Consider the following 14,108-nt stretch of genomic DNA (forward strand, 5'->3'; position numbering starts at 1 on the left):
AAGCGTGTGACGATGTATAATTCTACATTCTCGCCTAAGCTGGCAATCATTTGGTGCTCCTGTTATACATCTGTAAGAATCCTGAGATAATGGCCGCCTTTTCAATCCTTCAGTTAGTGTAACTCGGCAGCTACAATGTATTCTTATAATACTAGGGTAACATTATCGAGTGTTACAGTTTGCAGCTCAAACTGCTGGGAACGTTGGCAGCAAATGATCACAGACAGGAAAGTGTTACAAAGAACCTGCACTGCTGTGGAGGTGGATAAAACCTGCTATAGAAATCAAAGGATGCTTTAAATTCATTAAAAACTGCATTAAGAGTTGAATAATATGCAGTAAAGTATTATCAAATACTACAGAACTAATTTATTTAAAAAAAAAAAACAAGATTTCACATGTTTTTCTGCTTTAAAGCAGTAATACTACTCCCCCCGCCTTTTTTGTATATGTAAAGCGTGTGACAGTGTATCATTCTTACCTAAGCTGGCAATCGTTTGGTGCTCCTGTTAAAAATGTGTCAAAATCCTGATTGTGTGCCTAACGAAATGGCCGCCTTCTACCTTTGCACTGCAGTCTGTGAAATGCTGCAGTTGATACGTAACATTATATTACAAAGTGTAACACATTATTGTTACAGCTTTCAGAGTAATAGTCAGTCTGCTGTTTGGAATAAAGCAACATATCCGTTTGTGATACTTTGTTGCCAAAGAGCGGAGCTCAAAAAGGTGCGTGTAAGAGCCTGTTTCAAAAGAGGAAGTGGATATGACTTCCCAAATGGATGCTGTAGCAACCAAATGATGATCAGTGCATTAATAAAACCCATTAAAAATGGCATTAGGAGTTTAAAAAAATGCAGACAGTATTATCTAATATAGGGGTATGCAAAGTGGGGGGAGCGAGTTTTTAGGGGGGCGGGGGGGAGGGCGTGGCGCTTACAGAGGCCCCGCGCTCTGCCCCACAACATTTACATTAAATACCCGAGGCGCGAAGCCTCTGTAAATCTCTCTTACCTGGTCTCAGCTGCCTCCTCGGCGACGTGTCGCCTTGACAACGTGGCGTCCTTCAAATGGCAACACGTTGCCATGCCAACGTGATGCCATATGACGCCGCGAATCTCAGAGCCAGTAAGGGAGGGAGCAGGGGGGAGAGCTGACAGGGGAGCCGCAAACAGAAAAGTTCGCGCACCCCTGATCTAATACTACAGAACTGATTTAAAAATTTAAAAAAAAACATATAGAATTTGTCACATTTTGCTGCTTTAACCCATTCAAACACACATATAACGTTTTGGAACGTGCTGCGGACTGCACTATGACTGTGTATTACCGGTCCCCTACAGGTTATTTTCTGGGAGAACTGGGGTCAAGAAACGTTGTTTCCAGTCAAAAAGTACAGGGGCCATTTCTCCGGCCATGTGTGTACTGTATGTAGGGAGCATGTTACGCTATACAATGCAAATACAGCATGAGAAACCTCACACACTTCTGTGTGTTGAAGCTCTGATTATGTTGTGAGACAAGGAAGTTCTAGGTTCCGGAAGAAGAGCCGTATACCCAGTGCAGGGGGAACCACAACGTTGCTATACATTGACAGTAGGGGTCAATTGGCCAAATAATAAAGTCGACTGCTGAGATTCTGATTGGTGCACAGAACAGTCATGGAGCTGGTGGGCACTCTCATCACCTTAAAGCAGCACTCTATGTGAATCATTTGTTTGGGGTGGGCGGGTATTTTCTGTCTTCTATGTGAAGACATCTCATCTCACCCTTTCAAATGCCGTTTGTATTGTTAAAATCCGATGCCTAGCTCAGGATATGAGCGTTTGAATTATGAAGTGTCTCTCCACAGCGCCAGGTCTAAAAGTTACCATGGCAACATCGGACGCTAGGGAATAAGAAAATCAGGACTTTTATCGCAGCAGGACACGCTCACCAGACAAGATATTAACATGATATGGAGTTAAACGCATATAGGCTTCCGGAGGGAATCGCAGCTTTAAAAGCAACGTTATCTGGAGGAACAATCTTCCAAATATGAGGGAGTCTGAATAAATTAATAGGGACAGTTGGACAGGATAGTGAGAAAACACTCCGCTAAGTCAGGGGTGCTTAACTCCAGTCCTCAAGACCCCCCTCCAACAGGGCAGGTTTGCAGGATATCCCTGCTTCAGCGCAAGTGGCTCAGTCGATTGAGCCACCTGTGCTGTAGCACTGATATCCTTAAACCTGAACTGTTGCGGGGTCTTGAGGACTGGAGTTGAGCGTCTCTGCGCTAAGTCAACATAGAAGGTGTACAACACCCATTGTAATACACGAGCAAGAGATCTTCGCAGAGCAAGAGATCTTCGCAGAGCAAGAGATCTTCGCAGAGCTTCTCTGAGACCAGCACGGCTGATACATTTATCGCTCTGTCGTTCACGTTTTTTACATACATCTTTCCCTTGCACTTTGCCGCGATCCCGTCTCAGAACTGCCAATCTGCAAAACTGATACTGCACTTTGTTTCAAAACAGGAGGGAAAAGCCAAATAATTAAAATGTCAGTCAAGCTCTAAACTGATATGAGGCACTTTACAGAATTCCTTTAGAAGCAGGGGGATAATTATATTCCTTCTAATCTATTGATTTGTTCGCTACAATGCAGATGTCAGATTTTCCACGGGGTTTTCTTTTTTTTTTTTTTGCAGGCTGAGTGTCAGGGGGAACAAAGCCGGCTTTCAGTCGTTTTTCAGCCCAAAGTGAATTTGGGAGGGGGTGTAATGGCACAGACAGGCCAATGGCAAGGGAAAGCACGAGAAAAGCTAGTGACCTAGAGCTATGCCTGTAAAAATTCCATTGATGCAGGCTTGGGAAAGTGACAGAGTCGCAGAGACTGCCCTAAACTTTGAGCTCCCGTACAGAAGCATCAACTCCACAGGGAGTTCTCCCAAAAGCCAATTTTTAAAGGCCCCATTATTATTTTTTACCATGGAAAGAATTTGACCATTTAGGAGTGTTTTTATTGCGTTCTGAAGACTCGAAATTCAGGACACAGGAGGCTTTTCACAGTTATTCCTACACCTTTGGGGACTCAGTGAGTAAAGACACTGACTCTGTAATCAATGACACTGAGTGTGAAGTAGGGGAACCTGGTTCTATTCCTGGTGTAGGCTCCTTGAGACCTTGGGCAAGTCACTTTATCTTCCTGTGCCTCAGGCACCAAACACAGAGTGTAAGCTCACCTGGGCAGTGACTGTGTCTGCAACATTCCTATGTGCTGCGCATCGCACGCTGTGCTGTAATTGTAATGCGTTTTAAGTTAGGGAGAAAAACACAATATGAAATCATTATTATAATTATTTCTCCATCTTCCCTGATGTTGTCTCCCTAAGCTGGTTATAGAATCATAGACAGACAGATAGATATATTGCTTTTTTTATAAGTGTCTTTACATTCATCCCCATTGCATTGTATTTTGCAAAATGTTCCAGTTGTTTTCCTTGTGGATAAATGTTTGTGCAAAGTAATATTTCAAGTCCTGTAATAATCATGGCTGCAACTTCCTCTCGTTGGTGAGCAACCGAGGAGGCGTCTTCTGGTTGGGCTATATTAGGAGTGGCCAACTCCCAGTCCTCAAGGACCACCAACAGGTCAGGTTTTCAGGATATCCCTGCTTCAGCACAGGTAGCTCAATCAGTCTCTGCTTCAACACAGGTCTTCGACTGAGCCACCTGTGCTGAAGCAGGGATGTCCTGAAAAGCTGGCCTGTTGGTAGCCCTTGAGGACTGGGAGTTGGCCACCCCTTGGCTATATGAGACCAGAGACAAGCAGTGCATACTCACCCACGTACTGTAGCTCCATCACACACGCAGGAAAGTCTGTTAAATAAAATTACAATTATTCCAGTAACGAAAAAAAAAATGTAAAAAAAATTAGGAAAGTAAGAAAAATGAAAGTGAAATAAAAGGAAATGTAAGCCCGAGGCATCTCTGTGCAACGCACACAATTGATAAAAGTCTCTTTTTGTTTCCATTTGCTTTGTACAGGCTCCAACCTGTGATCTCCAACGCTGTCCCTTCCTGTCCTGGGGTGAGATGCGTTGCAAGAGCGACTTTTTTAAAGTTACAGGGAGAGAAAAGCCCCAAGGGCCGGCGGGGGCAAACCCAACTGGGAAATGACAACTTCAAAAGAAACCTTGATTCTGCCTTCTATGGAGACATCAAGGAAACAGACACCCGGGATATGTTTATTTGACTCCTCATACAGGGGATTCCAGGAGAGATATCCAAGATTCACAACCACCCCCTGCTCTCTAGGGAAACACACTTTAAATGTGGCTCAATGGCTTTGCTTTAATGCCACTCCAATGCATCTAGCTAACGGATATACTTCCATGAAGCCACAATCCTTGCTGCTTGCTCAGGTTTAGTTTACTTGGCTATTTATTACTGTTGGAGGCACAAGCAGAACAGGGATTATAACATGAAAGAAAGGAAGCCTTAGTGAATAGACGGGTAAATGGTACGATACGTGGAAATGCCAATACTGCACCTGAGCCGGTTTCAAGGAAGGTGCACTCAAGGTTACATTGGGACACAATGGGCAATATGTACCAACCCCCCTTAGAGCCTTAGCAACTTGAATGGTTGCTGCTTATATTTTCTATAATACTTCCCCTGTTTGATGCTCCATGACTAGTCTTTTATTTTTCTTGGGGAATATAAAATGGCGCATGTTTCTCTAATAAGTCATTGTTTTTTGTTTTGCTGTCGGCCATCAACTGCATATTGTATGATTTCTAATAAGACATTTTTAAACAACTCAAAACGGAGCACCACATATTTATAATAGTGATTTGATTCCCCCCGGATTTCAGTAAAACAAACTATTCCGTAGAGACTGCAAACTTTCAAAGAGCAGCGAGTCGCCTAAGAAGCCATGTACATGGGATTTTATTAAAGGATCAATGTACCTTTAAAATGCCACATGCAAGAGAAGTCTCAAAGCGATTGTGTGAAGACTCTGGCATTGGTGGTTCTGCGTCTTTCCAAATCAGTGGGGAGAAACAGGCCGTTCTGCCAAAGGCAATGGGTAGATAAATGGATAGAGATCAGAGGCACATAACTGGGTTGCTAAGGAGTCAAGTATGGGACCCCCACGGGGGAGAGGGAGGGCTGCAGCTGGAGGGTCAAAGGTCGGCACATTGTAGACACCATTTTCCCCCAAAAATTCCCATGAAGCTCTGGTGCCCTAAAGAACTACCTCGTGTGAATAACGATAAAGCTACCCAAGAAAGCTGCCTTTCTTTGCTTCCACCCACGCTAATGTAATAAAACAAATTAGAATAATTGCACTCCATTTCGGGGGCTGTAGTACTGGGGGAGAGATCAGCGGCTTTGACATGATCGTTACGTCCCAGCTGATTGTGGGGGTCTGGATGCCTAATTCATTACTCCTAATAATGAAGGGGGGGGGTTAGTCCTGCATTGCTGAGTGGAGAGTAAAGCAGAGGGGCAAAATGCTACTAGAAGTAGCGGTGTCATGCTCAATTGCCCTGGGTAAAAATCATGTGCAATTACAATGCAGAGAACAGCATGAGTCATGTTCTCAGTGCTCTGAGATCCAATAGACTGGGGATAATAATGATGGGAAGAGATTGAATAGTAGCATTTCTAGTGGCAGAAGATCAGAGGCTCCTGAAAAGCAGCTCTGGGCGCAAAGTGAGACAGAAAAGTGTAACCCGGTTTCCCTCTTACACACACGGTATATTATCATTTTATTTCTGTATTTCTGTCACACCTGATGAAGGACCCTGGGAGGTTGGAAAGCTTGTAACATATCTACTACTTGTTGGTCCAATAAAAGGTATCACACCCCCTACTCCCGCTCCCTCCTGTGTTACTACATGGAAGGAAGGACCAACACGGTGCCCCCGCCCTTCTTTACTCACTAGACATTGTGGGATAGTTGACCCTCCCACTCTTTCTTGCACTCCATCTTTGTTTTTACCAAAAGCAGGTTTAAATGCCTTCGCTGTAGTAGGCTGCACCAGCGGTGCGCAAACTGTTTCCTCTGCGTCCCCTGCATGCTCCTGCTCACTCCCTTTGCTCGCGCACCCCCCCCCATGTCATGTCAAGTCGCATTCAATGTGACCCCGCTGCGTCTTTTGACGATGCGTTGCCATGGCAGCGCATCGCCAAAAGCCGCCGGAGACAAGGTAAGGGAACTTGCGCGTTCCTCCCGGCACTCAATTTAAGTGCTTTGGGGAAGAGAGCAGGGCCTCTGTAAGCGCCGCGCCTCCCCCAGAAAATCTTGCGCCCTCAACTGGGCTATACCCCCTCTGCTGGGAAGCACTACCATGGATCCACCATCCTGTTCCACTCCATTCCCTTGAGCCTTCCACCCTCCACCTTAACCTCTTGTTCCGGCATTCATGATCTCTAATAAACTCTTCCATTCTGTATCTTCCCCCCCAACAACCTTCATGTATTTGAAAACGTATATAATTACTCCTCCCCCCCCCCTCTCTTTAGGGCAGATTCATCAAGTGCAGATACGGGTTAATTGTTATTTAAAGCTGCAGTTCAAGCTCCCGTTTTTGTTTTTTTTACTTCAATAGTTTCATGTGGGCAATCTCTACTTACCTAAAGAACTGCATAGCTGCCGGTCAATTCGTTCTCCGTCTATTGATCGGCAAAGTTTGGCGACATCTTTAAATATGGGGAATGTAAATCGTTGCTACAGCAACACGCAGCTTTTAAAAATAGAATACAAGAAAATTGGTTTTTCAAAGTTTTTTAAAAAAAAAGAAAATGCTAAAAGTATTTTTTCTTACTACAGAACTGATTTATTAAATAAAACACACACATGCAGGATATTGCTTGAACTGCAGCTTTAAGTCAATGGGAGATAACGCCAGGTCGAGCTCGCTTACCCATACTGCCGCTTGATGAATCTGTTCAAATGGGCACTCTGTATACTGTGCATTATAATGCAATAACTATCAGCTGTGACCCTGGAGGTGCTGGCATGTAAGGGGTTAAGGAAGTGGACACAAGACGTGACATACATCTCTTCTGTACAGTTACATCCTAAGTGAAGCTGCTCTGTACGGGCGAGGGGGTAGCGGCAGCCCCTAATGGGTCCTCCCTCCGCGCTAAATCAGGAGCGTGGGTAGTTTCGGCTCCCATCCTATCAATCATTTGCCCCCTCCGTGCCGAGCCTGCAGGGTCAGGATGTGGGGGTCACATTTTACAGGGGTGGAGGTGTGAAGGATTATAATGCAGAGCCGAGGAACGCCTGGGGGTGAGCTCTGCTATTCCTTGGCAGGAATGTCAATTACATACTGCCAGGGCCACAGGAAAAAGTAACTGTTCTGTCCTTCGCATCGACACAAAAATCCCCCAAACTATTTTAGAGGCGCCGTCAGTAACACATTTGTTGCGGAGTAGAAGGCATCTATCTCAAAGCTGCTATTCACAGTGGCAAGGTTAGGCGTCCTGGAATGCAAGTTATCGCCACTGGATGAAATGTGCTGTTACAGCAGCAATCATACATCCCCGCCCTCCTCCTTTCTTCTTCTTATGTGTAGATGCAAAGCGAGTGGCAATGTATAATTCTACATTCTTACCCAAGGCTTGTTCTATAGTTGGCGCGCGAATGCTCGTGCACGTGACGCACACTGTGTGTCTACGGGTCCGTGCTGTGAGTGACAGGTGGGCCTAGGACGTCACACCTGGCTTCACACAACCTGCACATCAACACCGGTCCCACTCCGCTTTTTGGGAATCTGACTGGCATTTTTAATGCAAAACAAAAAGTATTGTTGTGATGATCAGAACAGAAGTATAGCGCCAACAGCCGCGGCGAGAGAAACTAAATTCAGTATATGAACATGTCAAACAATAACTACTTTAGTATAATTAGAATACAAATACCCTAAATGTTATGTTCACTAAAATAATACAGAAAAAAAGTCCACATTTTAAATAAAAGTCATTTTAAGTTGTCAAGTTAATTAGCCTTTGTATAAATCGTTAATTCAATATCACACTTACGGTGCATTATCTAGGTATCATTATGTTTGGTTCACTCTCTAACTTGCCCTGCTCCTCCTGCCCCCGGGAACGCACCTCCCCATCCCCCTATCCCAGCCGTGCGGTGATTGGCTAAAGAGCGTCACGTGGCGCGGCAGCAGCGCGAAAATATACATTTTCACGTATCTGCTGTGATCTGCCACGCCACTGCTCACTGCCGTGCGCGCGGCTGAAGTATAGCACGCCAGGCCTGGACGCAGTCAATTATAAGTGCCGCGCGCGCACGGTAGCGCACGCACTATATTACTGGCCTAACTCCTGTTATAAATCTGTCAAAATCCTGATTGTGTGACTAACATAATGGCTGCTTCAGTCAGTGTTACTTAGCAGCTACAATGTATACTTATATTACTAAGGTAATATTATTGTTACAGTTTGCAGCTGAAACTGCTGGGAACGTTGGAAACAAATAATCACAAACAGGAAAGTGTTGCAAAGATCTTGCACTGCTGGGGAGGTGGGATAAACCTGCTATAGAAATCAAAGGATGCTTGAAACACATTAAAAATGGCATTAAAAAGTTAGATAATACTATATTTAAAAAAAATATTATTCAATAGTACAAAACGGATTTTTTTTTTGTTTTTTTAAACATATAAGAGGTCACGTTTTTCTGCTTTAAGTGATATTTTCACCGGATTTTAAGAAATAATAAAACTGGTTATTATGGAGAGGTGGTGACATATACATCGTTTAAAAACAGATTAAAACTATGAACTTTAAAAGGGTTTGTGACATAATATTAATTATTAATAATCGATTACTATGAAGTGCACTTAATAGGAGATTGGATTAGTAATGGGACTTCGACCGGCACAGGTCCAAAATAATGGCCAGGCCTCTGAAGTTCAAAGGAGACTTGTGATGCATTCCTATGTTAACGTTGAAATAACTTCTGTGCCGTGTGCGTTTCAACAGTTGTTCCTTAAAAAAAGAAACGTGTATTAAAGCCGTTTAAATTTACACCTATATCTGTGAACAGCATCCTGGCAAATAAGAGACAGCTTGAAATTGTTACTGCCATTGCCAGCAGTAATTATCTGAGGAAGGAGAACACAAGACTGATCCCAGACCATGCAGAAACATATTACATTCATTTTAAGATAATTCCTACCAGTCATCTTTAAAGTGAGCGGGAAAGGTTACTTTACACTTTTCATTCTCCGAAAGGGAAACCGCTATACAGGCATACCCCGGTTTCAGGACACTCACTTTATGTACACTCGCGAGTAAGGACATATTTTCAATAGCCCCATACCCCCGTGTCCGTACGCTCGCGTCGCGAGAACGGACACTTATTCTGCCCTACAGACCGCCGTAGTAGTGACGCGCTGATTCCCGTCGCCCAATAGGCAAACGGCAGCTCGCGCATGCGCCTGTCAGCACGTCCTGAACAGCAATACTGGCTCCCTACCTGTACCGAAGCATCGATAAGTGGGGAAAAGGTAGTGCTTCACTTTAAGTACATTTTCGCTTTACATACGTGCTCTGGACCCATTGCGTACGTTAATGCGGGGTATGCCTGTAACTAGTATTTAAAATGTTTTAAAAAACCAGCAACCCTCCGCCCAATTATTATTTGTTAAGCTTTGAACCAGGGGTTCCATCCCCAACCTCCACCGAACCCCCCAGACCCCAAGATATTTGTAGTTTCTTTGTGCCATTTTTGAGTTTTGACACAACAACAAATACGACCGCGAAGTGACCAATAGAAAGTTATCTACTGAAGACATTGCTACTTTGTATTGCCCGCCGGTGCGGGTCCCGACCTCGCAGCCATTGTGCCCAGGAGACACACCAGCTTGTTGCTCAGGAACCCGGAAGCTCCTCTGATTGCTGATTTAAAGTGTCCAGCGGAGTAAGTTGGAATATGTCAATGTAACCCCTTCAGTGCCAGAGATGCATGCACTAGCATTAAATGGGATAATTGTACTGTTAGACATGGGCAGTGGGCATCCTGCGGCCCTATTAGGACTGACCTGCCTCTCACCCCTGGTATTCAGTATCACTGGGTCAGATCACTGATGAGGTCACATTTGACACCAGCTGGTTGATACAATAAACTTCACTCCTTACATTAAGGCAGGGGTGCTCAAACTGGGGGGCACAAGATTTTCTGGAGGAGGCATGGCGCTTAAAGAGGCCCCACGCTCTTCCCCAAATAATTTAATTAAATGCAGGGGGAGCTCGCAAGGCCTCTATATGTCAATTGTAGAGCGATGTGAAGATTGACGCTCAATATCAGTGTAGACCCAGAGTAGAATTGTAGAAATGAATGAAGATAGGAACTTGTAATAAATCCATAAGGTCATATATATGATGTAAGGTTAAGGGTGGGGCAAAATAAAAGACCTAGCGGTCAGTCAGCCAGACTACCGCAGATATGGTCCAAAAGCACACCCCACTTAACATATAAGCTTCCCCAATGCAGGGTCAAAGGTAAGAGAATAAGGGCTATTGCCCATTACCTGCCCACAGGGGTACATAGAAGTCCAGAGATCATCTGAAGAGGTAGTTCCACTGCGTGCAATCCTGATGTGTAGAAACAGCAACAAACAAGTAGAGCAAAGGAGCACTGCTGACAAGAATATCCTGAAGAAAAAATCTTAGATAAAGTCCCACGGGACGAAACGCGTTGGTGCGTGGGCTGTGTTTATGTCCCTGTGAGTTTATGGAATAAATACCCTCAGTTTTATTCTGGAGTTTTGCCCATGATTTTTCCTCTAGGATTTTTTCTTCACGATATTCTTGTCAGCAGTGCTCCTTTGCCCTACTTGTTTGTCTCTGTATGTCAATTACCTTGTCTCCGGCGGCTTCTGGCGATGCGTCATCACATGACGTTAGAAACGCCGGAGACAAGGTAAAGGGGGTGGGGGGGAAACGAGCAAGGGGGGAGAGCAGGCAAAAAAGTTTGCACCCCCCTGCATCAAGGTACGTGCCTGCCGTTCATATATATATAAAAAAAAGGTAAGAAAGAGGTTAAAAAAACACGTAAGCATTTGCTTTTCACATACACACACACACACACACACACACACACGTCAAACCCCAGTTTCGCACAGGTTGCAGTAATCGAAATTCGTAATAATAAATGGTCTGCTTCTCCCCCCTCCTACCCCCATTCACTTTCCTTTAATACCTTATGATGTCCAAAATTCTTTCTGCCGCCCTCTCCAGCGTTCTTGCTTTCCCCTCACGTGCCAACTAACTTCATCTCTTTCTTTTTTTGGTCTGCTTTCTGTCTAAACGTTATAGCTATCTGACTTTCCTTATCTGCCACCAGGCTATGTGCATTATGATGTCACGTGCCAGATACAGTACATAGCCTACCAGGTACAACACCCACTGGCTCACTTGCTTGTCAGAGACATTTCAGTCTCATAAAATTAATGCTTTTAAATAAAAATGTAAACGAAGCCCTAGGTGCACACCCCTCGGTCCCCATTGTATGCCTGCAAAGTTGCAAGTGTCCAGGTTTCATGGTCTTCCAGCTATGGCTCTGACAGACAGACTCACCCTTTTATTATTATAAGATATACACATACATACACGTATGTGTACATGCGGCCACGCGGCCACACGGCCACTCACACATGCGCCGCCCCAAAATATATTTCACAAATGAAAACATGGAAGCACTGTCAAAGATATACAAATTCCGTTTTTTCCAATTCTTGATATAAATCAGCACATGCAAGCAACCGGCACGCCAATAGTCAGCATATGCAGGTAGGTACGTGTCCTATACATAATCAATAAATATACGATACTGTGCACACGGAATCAGCAGACAGCACTCGGGTTAAGCAAGTAAATTGATATATAATGTAGACAACAAGACACAAATTTTTAACGTTCCGGGCAAACAAACAGGACCTTCCCACCACCCTGAGGAAGGTCCCATTTTGTGTCTTGTTGTCTACATTATATTATATATCAATTTACTTGCTTAACCCGAGTGCGGTCTGCTTATTCCGTGTGAATGGTATCGTATATTTATTGATATAAATCAGCAAATGAGCCTTGGTTACCATGCTGTTACTACGTTAACCTCTTCGACGCCAGAGACCCCTGCAATGCGTTGCCATCGTGACCGAAGGATGAGGAGCAGGTTCTGTGTTCCAAACATCGCGTAGCCCCCCACAATACTGCACAGTTACTCAGCTCTTCCTCACTTAGACACGAGTGTCACTTCTCTGGTGCCCGAGATATCTGCAAAGTGCTTGTTACATTGCGTGCTGCTAAGGCTCCGGCCCCAGTGAGCGCGCGCCAGCAACGGAGCGCCTGGCGGCGCTCGTAGCCTTCTGCCAAGCAATCCGAGGACTGAAAATCAGAGGCGACGCGGGGGGTGCGGCCATGACGTCATGCGGCTGGTTCGTCCTCATTGGCTGGACTGCCGCCGTGTGATCGCTCAGCCACCGCGCCAGAAGCCTCTCGCGCTTAATCTCATGTGTGGACGCACTGATTTAGGCCGGCCCCATAGGGTGCCGTATCTTGTTCGTTTCGCGTACGCCGTCGCACACGCAGCCACGAGCAGGCCTTAGAATCAAGCAGCTTTGTGAACTATCAGCCCTGGCAGTGCCAGCCCTGCTTTAAATACACAAATAGGAAAAATGCAGTTGGATTTATTTTATTTCATATAAATAACTTTATTTCATAGCTCTTTTCTCCCAATGCCACTTAAAGCGTGTCACAATTACAGTATAGCGCGCAGTACGCAGCACATAGGAATGTTACAGACACAGCCCCTGCCCAAGGAGCTGACACCGGGAATTGTACCAGATTCCCCCGATTCTAACTCAGTGTTATTGCGATCAGTCAGTGTCTTCACTCACCAAGCCGCTCCTTTTCTCATACATTCAAACAAAACATACAGTTGTGATTTAAAGCAGCAGTCCAAGCTGCCATTTAAAAAAAAAAAAAAAAAAAAAACCTTTAATATGTGCATCAATACTATCCACACAATAAGTATATAGCTAAGTTGCCGATCAATCGGCAAAGATTCAGCTCAGGGGTTCACTAAATGGCTTTCAGTGCAGTAGAAGAGGATCAAAGATGCAAAGTTCTGTAGGGAAGATCATGTGACCAGGCAGTCACTAGATACAATTGGTGCACTGCTAGAGAGAGGGCAGGGCTCAAAAGGGTGTGTGTCAGAGCCTGTTTCAGAAGAGGAAGGGGATGTGACTTTGTAAATGGTTGCTATAGAAACAAAAAATGCTCGTTACATTATAATACAACCCCCGAGCAGAATCTTCGACGATCGATCTCAGGAGAACGGATCGATCGGCAACTTAGCTAATTACTTATCATTGTGTGGATTGTATTGACGCACACATTAAAGAAAAGAAAACAAATGTCCGCTTGGACTGCTGCAATAAGTTGTCAAATATTGCCGTATATATCCCAGCTGGCAGAAAAAAAACGGCGTATAAAGCAGGACGACGTCATTAGAAGAAGAAAAAAAAAAAGACAGTTCTGCAACAAACAAAAAAAATGCAATTGGCAAACGTCCAAAAAAAAAAGAGAGAAAAACCACAGCAAATAAACCGCAGCGAAATCAGATGAGATCTGAGCCAAGGAGAGAGGCAGGGAGGCTGCATCACACTGCCAGCTACAGATAAGATTCTAAATGCGGTCTGAGGTCTACCCTTACATCCTGTTATTCTTCGTTTTCTCCCTTGGTTTGTTACGGTAAAGGAGAGAAAAATGCATGCAGGGAACAGGCGGGCGTAACCCCTTCACTGCCAGAGAGCCCTGCAGGGGAACGTACAGGACCCGCCCCGTTAAATAAAAGGGCTACCTGTATTATTCTTTTTTTTTACAATTAGCCTTTGTTCACCTTGCCACAATCTGTTATTTCAAAACAAACAGAAAACGCCACTAATTTACTATTTAGGAGGAAAAACGATGGGAAACGAGTTCCTCCCCCCCCCCCCCCCCAAACACAATCCTACAAAGAGCTGCTTGGCGGGTACGTTGTGATAAGGGCAGTTTACGGATCGCTACGTTCTTCTCTACGTTAGTTACGAGCC

At 44.6% G+C, this 14,108-nt stretch overlaps 1 protein-coding gene across 4 annotated transcripts in view; it reads right to left on the reverse strand.

Moving 5' to 3' along the window:
- Positions 1-14,108, reverse strand: part of LMF1 (lipase maturation factor 1) — a 224,404-nt gene that overhangs the window by 166,118 nt on the left and 44,178 nt on the right. The window contains exon 1 of one of the 4 annotated variants that reach the window (XM_075565783.1): positions 10,545-10,657. The exons of the other annotated variants lie outside the window; for them this stretch is intronic. Within the exon in view, the coding sequence (XP_075421898.1) occupies positions 10,545-10,562 (18 nt within the window). The 5' untranslated portion in view covers positions 10,563-10,657. Of the gene's footprint in view, positions 1-10,544; positions 10,658-14,108 lie in introns of those variants that run through there. 4 annotated transcript variants of the gene reach the window in all.

Source organism: Ascaphus truei, chromosome 11 (assembly GCF_040206685.1).
Source record: "Ascaphus truei isolate aAscTru1 chromosome 11, aAscTru1.hap1, whole genome shotgun sequence".
Classification (NCBI taxonomy): Eukaryota; Metazoa; Chordata; class Amphibia; order Anura; family Ascaphidae; genus Ascaphus; species Ascaphus truei.